A 7,642-nucleotide genomic window follows, 5' to 3' on the forward strand; every position below is an offset into this window, starting at 1 on the left:
CATAATGTACATTTACAGAAATGAGCAGTAAAATTATTTCTGTAAAATATATAATATATCTGGGACTTGTGGGAATGTCCTTTTACTGTAACTTTCACTACAAATGATATTGTAATTCATAGTTTTTACTTGCAAAAACCATAAATCAATTACAGTTTTCAATGTATGGTAAGACAACTTAGTTTACTGATTATCAGGTTTTTAATGTTTTTTTTTATGTTTAAAATATATTGCTGGAAACTTAAAGATCACACCCCTTCAGCTTCTCTTTACCTCTCCACTTTCCTTTCAGCAGATCCTCAGAGCTGACGGTGTGCCGGAGAGAGCAGCGAGGTCTGGCCATCAGTTCTAAAGTGGCATGATCTAAAGTTTGACAAAAAAGGACAAGTGGAATCATCAGAGCTAGTGACAGAAAGCTTATAGTGCTCTTTATCTGGTTGAACCTATAAAGCATTACAGTACAAATAAGTGTAGAAAAAAACTGTCACCTAGTTTGCCAGTCTCTTTAATAGCAGCAAAACGCTGCATTTTACGGACAGCTTCTTCAATACCCTCCCTGGAGTGAAGTTGACCAGTTAGAGTGTCTGGAGATGGTAAATACCCATACCGAATCAACCAGTCCTACACACACAAACACACACACACACACACACATACATTGTTTGATTAATATATAGATTAATATATATAAAAATACATGTTCTGAAAGCACTGAAGCACACAAACTTGAAATTCACAAAGACTGTATATAGAGAGATGCATAATCTAATATATTTATTTTTAAAATCTACACAGTTTATGTTTGAGATTTTTTATGATAGCTTGTTTATTATTTACAGTTACTTTTGTATTTGATGATGATTAGATTATATCACCCAAAATCGATCAGATGGGTCATTTATTTAATTTGGTTTTTCACTGATTTCTTTAAAACAACTTTTAATGTTGAAATTTTATGAACATGATCATGAACGTAAAATTTTTAACCTGAAAATTAATTTCAGGCGACAAATAGGCCTATTGCCCCTTAAAAAAACGTTTTTGACACTTATCTAATCAACACTGCATTCGATATAGGCCTACATTAAAATAAATTATACATTAAAATACTGTATTACATTAAAATATTTTATTGCATGTTCATTTTCACACAGAGAGTATTTTCTTACCAACTCCTCGCGCGTACTGATTCGGCATCATCACAGGTCGCGCGCGCTCACAACACTGAAGCGCGGCGCCGATCATTGTGAGAACAGCGGTCATGGTCATTCATTCAGTATGTCCACACTGTTCACACCCTCAAACTACCACAGTAAGTAAACCAGCAAAACTATTAATAGCGAATCACGAATATATCCTAGAGCACAATTCAAACAGCTGAATTTTGTTAACATTAGGCATCTACAACAACTAACAACAACATACAAATGATGTTGAAGTCACTGAGAATAGTGCATGTATTCTTCATCCACACAGTCACGCTTGAACGCCGCTTCAGGTTTCCTTCCCAAGAGCTGGGAGTTGTTTTGATCAATAACGTCCTGCACCTCTCTCTCTCTCTCGCGCTCTCTCTCTCTCTCTCGCTCTCTCTCTGTCTCTCTCTCTCTCTCTCTCTCTCTCTCTCTCTCTCTCGTCTCTCTCTCTCTCTTCCCCTCAGTGGGAGTGACCTCATGAATGCACGTGTAACTCCTGATCATGGCTGCTGTGTATGAATAACCATATGACAATTGTTTGGGGTTAGTAGTTTAAAAATAAATAAATAATAGTAATTAATTAAACATTTGTAATGTTACAAAAGACGCTAATATAATAATGTGAAAAAAATGTTTCCACAAAAATTGTAAGCAGCACAACTGTTTTCAAAATTAATAACAATGACAAATGTTTCTTGAGCAGCAAATCAGCATATTAGAATGATTTCATGTGATTAGCTATAAATATGTTGGAGGCGTAAGACCCCCTGATAAGAGGAAAGGGTATATGCATTGTGTTCTGATAAAAATAGGCAGGATGCTATGAGCTTCGGCGTGATTGAATGAATAAAGGGAAACATTAACTGCAATAAATAAATAAACCATGCATGTAATGGATCCTCAAGATATTTGTTCTCTTCTTAATCATCATCAGGGCTTCCCTTTACCTCATCTATTCTTGCTGAGTTGACAAAACATCAAATCACCAGCATGTTTTCTGATAACGTTTTTTTTATTAGTGTGCAAGCAACACAACATCTCTCCAGCACAAACATCAGGAAAGTAACAAAGAAAAGCCTTTTCCTATAGCTTATGGTTTATGAAACCAAACATACAGCACTACTCTGTATATTATGTTACCAGTCTTCTGCTGCCATACTGTGATTGATGTTCAGGTTTGGCTCTCACTAGCTGAAGGAGTACTCTGCCTTATGATGCATGATTAGTGTGTTATTGGCGAAGTAGAAGCTGTCTGACCGCGTCTCAAAAGGGTGGTTGATCATCTCCTCAACTGAAATAACACAACACAGTCAACATTGTAGTCTTACGTTCACGTGGATATTTTTCATGCAGTTGTAAAATGTGTGAAATGCATCATAAGTTTGTGTGTTACTCACTTGTGTGTGAATCCAGATCTGGTAAGCAGTAAATGTGTTCACAGGTGTTTCTGCTGTGTGGGATACAGAAACCGATTTCAAAGTCAAATGTCTTCAGCAGCAGATCCCTGAAGTAATGCCTCTCAATTAGCCGAAACTTGTTGACTGCCTTACCACCCACTGTAAACTCAAGCCTGTTCCCAAGAGAGATTACACATTATGCAAATACTGATTTGGATGAACAAAAATCAATCTATTCTAAAGGCTCTAAAGCAAAAAAAAAAAAAAAAAAAAAAAAAAAACATACGTGGCTCCAATCTCCCTGAGGCTGAGAAATGCAGGACTGAAATGATACTGAATGAAACGGCCTGCATCCAGCTCTATGACATCCTTGATTTCTGTGAGAGAAAGAAGAGGAATTCATACCATGTTTAGGACAGTGTTTGTTTCTATTTGAACTGAAAATGCGACATTTTTAAATGAAAATGAGAATATTGCATCTGAAATAAAAAATATATTAATTAGCAAAAATCTGTAATAATAAAAATGACAAAAGCACATTAAAACACTAAAACGTAACCAAAAATGAAAATAAACTGCAAATGTAAAATTAAATGCTAATTCAAAATATTGATAAATACTATCATAGTAAAAATACAATGCTTTGACATGGTATTATTTGACAAAACATGACAAAAATCACATTATGAAATCACTATATAAACTGAAAATATAAAAGTAAATGGTAATTCAAAGTGTATATAAATACTACAATAGTACATAAATATACATTGATACATTGTATTATTTGACAAACAAAATCACATAACAAAATCAGTAAAACTTGAATGAAAACAAACCGAAAATATAAAAATAAAAGCTAAAGCAAAATCTGAATAAATACTATAATGGTATATAGATACATAAAACTGATTTAGGAACGAGTGAAATACAAGACATTTGTTAAATGCTACTACACATAATGTCCACTAGAGGTCAAATGACATGTTTGGCTCCGCATTAGCATAAACACATTTCTATCTCAAACGCAATCTGAAATATAACACAGCCAAGTTATGTGTCTTTTACAAAATCACCCATGTGAAACAGAAAATAAGTGTTAAAAAGACATCAACACACCTGTCGGACATTGTCGTTTTAGGTCCAGAATGACCAATCCTCCTTCCAGGTCTCTTATTTTGAATCGTGAGAAGCTAATATTGTAGATATTATCTTCTGGGGAGCACAGGTAGTCTGTACACATAACCCATAAGAGTAAAGTAAAGAAAATATTGCAGTTAAAGAACAAAAGCACACAAATAAACTGGTGTCCTCACCGTCTGTGTATCCTGGTAGCCTGAGGACATACTGAGGGGTCACGGGGTCACCTGGCGTCCAGTCCAGCAGCGCCTCCTCTTCAGCTGCAAGTCCTGCTCCCGAAATAAACCCATTCCAGACCTCCACGTCCCTCAGATCCCCTCTGTCCTGCATTTCTGCCATTTCTTCCTCATCCTCCTCTGCTTCGTCTTCCTCCTCTGGTTCGCTGTCCTCGTCTTTGTCAGAGGACACTTCCTGCTCCATGTCTTCCTCACTCTGTAGTTCTTTGACACCCTCACTGTCCATCTAAAGTCTTTGCCCAAAGAGATCTGTTTTTCCTCAAAGGTTTCTCTCAGGTTAACTAACACAGGCCCATCTGTTGCCTGGCACTCTCTGTGATTACCCTCAGCTCTCCTCTCATAAACTGTGTCTCAGTGACTCAAACAGATTAAGGGGCTTTCTCAAACAGCTAATCCAAGACAATCCTCAATTAAACACGGACACAGCAATGTATGGCATCAATGAAGGACAAAAAGGATTGGAGATAAACAGACAATATGGAACAATATGGAGTTGTATAGCAGAATTAGGATATGGAGAATAGTGAGTGGAAAAGGAGAATGAGATCTGCAGGACTGAAATGAATAAACAGGGATGACAAAAAGAAGTGTAATAAAAATGAGAAGTTGTAAATGAAGTCACAGTGCTTCTCAACTGTTGGGTCGTGGCCTAAAAAGGTACCAGCAGGCAAAAAAAAAAAAAGCAATAATGAAATGCAAGTTACCATACACTGATGTTCAAATGAGTTCAGTAATGCAATTTTGAAAGAAAGCAATACTTTTTAAAGCAAGGATACAAATGAATAAAAAGCGATAGTAAACAAACAAGTTTTCAATTTCAAATAAATTATATTCTTTTTGAACTTTCTGTTCATCAACGAATCCTGAAAGTGTGAAGCAGTGCAGTTATTTTCAAAAATGTTAATAAATGTTTCTTAAGCACCAAATCCCCATATAGAATGATTTATGAAAGATCATGTGACAGTTAAGACTGGAGTAATGACTGCTGAAAAGTTAGGAATAAAATGCATTTAAAGCTATACTGAAATATTTAATTATGTTTTTTTTTTAAATATTATATTATGCAAAAAGTTATTTTAAATTGTAATAATATTTGACAATTCTACTGTAAAAAAAATAAAAAAATAAAAGGCAGTTTGCGCGGAAAATAAAAAATTTTTTTAAAAATCTTTAAAAAAATCTTACTACTTCCCTAAAATTGGTAGTGTATGTCCTGTATGTCAAAGTATTATATCCAACCAAATCTATCAGCACTTATGTTAAAAATCAGAATCAGAAGCACTTTTAGAATGCCAAGTATGTTATGCATACAAGTAATTGGTTTTAGTGCACAAACGCTTCCATACACAGAGGACAAAACAACAAAAAAACAAAAAACAAATTCAAAATAAATACAATTGTATGAACAATAGATGAAACATTAGGAAGAGAGTACACATGCAGAGATTGGGGGGGGGGGGGTTGGAGGGGTCAATAAATAATATAAGAATATTGCACATCTTTTTTGCATATAAAAGTTTATGCATTAAATAAACATTTACACAATAAAAGTTGTTGACATATTTATACAATACAAGTATTTATATCCATACACAGCACACAAAGCTGTAGTGACATGTTCGTCACCGTTGTCACCAGCATCTTTCTGGTAAGTTTGGTTTTCCCTCATTAGCGATGTGCAATTGATCAATCTGAATGTGATATGAGTTCAACAGGATGTGTTCACATCTCTGTTCTGTTTTTTTTTTCCACAGCAGCACTGAATGGAGAGAAGAAGGAGGAGTCTACTGAACCAACATCCTGCTTTACTCCCCACCTCCTCACCTCATCCTACACTGTTGGCATGGTGATCAAACTTGTCATTTCCTCATGTCATTTTGAAAGCTTCATCTAGGAAGAGAAGTACCCAGCAGGCACCACAGCGCAAGCCGAAGAAATCATGTGTGCATCAGGAAGAGACGGCGTGATGAGTTCTTAACATCAGGTAAGAGTTGTTTTGATTTGTTTCTATCAATAGCGTAAAAACTAAATGTTAAGTTATACATGACGAAGTTTATGTAAGAGTTCCTCGTTTATCTTCTGAGCACATTCAGCATAGTGTGAAAGTTTTATGCCATTTTATATTGACGTTTGTTGTGTTCATTGTAGGGCCTGGGAGTGTTTGTCAGATCATTAAATGAAGTGAAAAGAACTGTTATTTTAGCAGAAATGAGACTATTCACAAGCGAATAGCAAGATTTCTAATGTTATAGAGTTGACCCTGGTGATTTAGTTTATGTGTGTTTATGTATGTGTTATGTACTATGTATGTTTTATGTACTTTCGTCCCTTTCACTTTTATGTGTATGTATGTAAGTATGTGTGTGTGTGTGTTTATATATATATATATACACACACACATGCCGCTCCGTATAGTATAAATATATATCTATATATATATATATAAACACACACACATATTGCTAACCGTTCCGTAAGTTTATGGAGTCAGAAATATTTTTTATATTTATATATATATATATCTAATAGATATATTATGTATATATATATATATATATAATGTATATATATATAAATATGTATATACAATAATATGACAGAGCAGACACTTTATCATGTTTACTAAAGATTATATGTGTGTGTACTTGTTTATGCTATATTGTGGAGACTAAATGTCCCCATGCACAAGAATTGTAAAACCTGATTTTTTTTGACATTGTGGGGACCAGCCTGCGGTCCCCATGAGGGAAAAAAAAATATTATAAATAGTAAATGATGTTTATCCTGAAGAGTAACACTGCAAATGTAAGTTTAGGGTTAGGGGATAGAAAATATTGTTGGTTAGTATAAAAGTAATAGAAAGTCTATGGAAGTCCCCACAATTCACAGAAACAAAACAATGTGCATGGTGTGTGTATATAAAATGTATACAAGTATAGTCATTAACACAATTTAAAAAATAAAAATGTAAATGTTTTTGTGTGTTTTCATTCGTCTTAATACACTGCTGAAGAAAACAACTTTTTTTTTTTTTTTTCATCATTCTTCATTAGTTTTCCCTGTCTTGCTGTTGTCACGTTGTCTTTCACTCATGTCGTCTCTTGCTCTTTTTTACAGAAGTCAGAATGGAGATGACTCTATTGTCCATCACAGGGTGGTTCACTCAGTTTCCTCATCGTCTCCTGCTCTTTAAATTTCAACACACAGCCAACAAACACCACAAGTGACTACACTGAAATAACTTCAGCAAACACAAAAACAAACTCAGAACCAAAGATCCTTATGTATGCAACATCATCGTCACCTCTGACCGCATCAACAACGCAGAAAAGCATAACCAGTCCCCCCCCCCCCCCCCCACCAGTCTTGGGGCCCAGGTGAAGTGCATACACAGACAGATATAACCCAGATGTGCAACACCCACACAGGAAACAGCAATCCCTGCATCAACTGAGCAGCATTAACTCCATCTCAAAATCTCACAATGTCACGATGGATGATGGCGAGAGCGTAAGCAATGCTAGTAATGTGGCTATGAGCGATGCGAATACACGTCATACAAACAGTTTTCCACTAACTTTGCAACGACTGACGGCACAAAAGGATGACAGAATGAAACTGGAACAACATCAAGTGTATAGTTACAACTCTGACGGGCACACCGTTCAGACTGCAG

At 35.4% G+C, this 7,642-nt stretch overlaps 1 protein-coding gene across 2 annotated transcripts; it reads right to left on the reverse strand.

Annotated features, from left to right (window-relative positions):
* Window positions 1–2,174: 2,174 nt before the first annotated feature.
* On the reverse strand, window positions 2,175–4,325 carry LOC109054816 (protein unc-119 homolog B-like). 2 transcript variants are annotated; one of them, XM_042720246.1, is made up of 5 exons: window positions 3,907–4,325; window positions 3,710–3,823; window positions 2,877–2,967; window positions 2,591–2,643; window positions 2,175–2,484 (listed from the first exon to the last, which is right to left on the reverse strand). In XM_042720246.1, exons 1-5 carry the CDS (start codon window positions 4,190–4,192, stop codon window positions 2,381–2,383), a joined length of 648 nt encoding a protein of 215 aa, XP_042576180.1. In that variant the 5' UTR covers window positions 4,193–4,325; the 3' UTR covers window positions 2,175–2,380. The 2 variants fall into 2 exon arrangements, with proteins under 2 accessions (XP_042576180.1, XP_042576179.1); XM_042720245.1 differs by having other exon boundaries at window positions 2,591–2,763.
* Window positions 4,326–7,642: the final 3,317 nt, after the last annotated feature.

This window comes from Cyprinus carpio, chromosome B3, assembly GCF_018340385.1.
Source record: "Cyprinus carpio isolate SPL01 chromosome B3, ASM1834038v1, whole genome shotgun sequence".
Classification (NCBI taxonomy): Eukaryota; Metazoa; Chordata; class Actinopteri; order Cypriniformes; family Cyprinidae; genus Cyprinus; species Cyprinus carpio.

What these genes read in the sequence shown, in the direction of transcription:
- LOC109054816 (XM_042720245.1), bottom strand. Translation starts at nt 4,192, where the DNA reads ATGGACAGTGAGGGTGTCAAAGAACTACAGAGTGAGGAAGACATGGAG. An exon ending in AAAACGACAATGTCCGACAG is followed by an intron (nt 2,968 to 3,709) that starts GTGTGTTGATGT and finishes TTTCTCTCACAG; the next exon opens with AAATCAAGGATGTCATAGAG. An exon ending in AGATCTGGATTCACACACAA is followed by an intron (nt 2,485 to 2,590) that starts GTGAGTAACACA and finishes GTGTTATTTCAG; the next exon opens with TTGAGGAGATGATCAACCAC.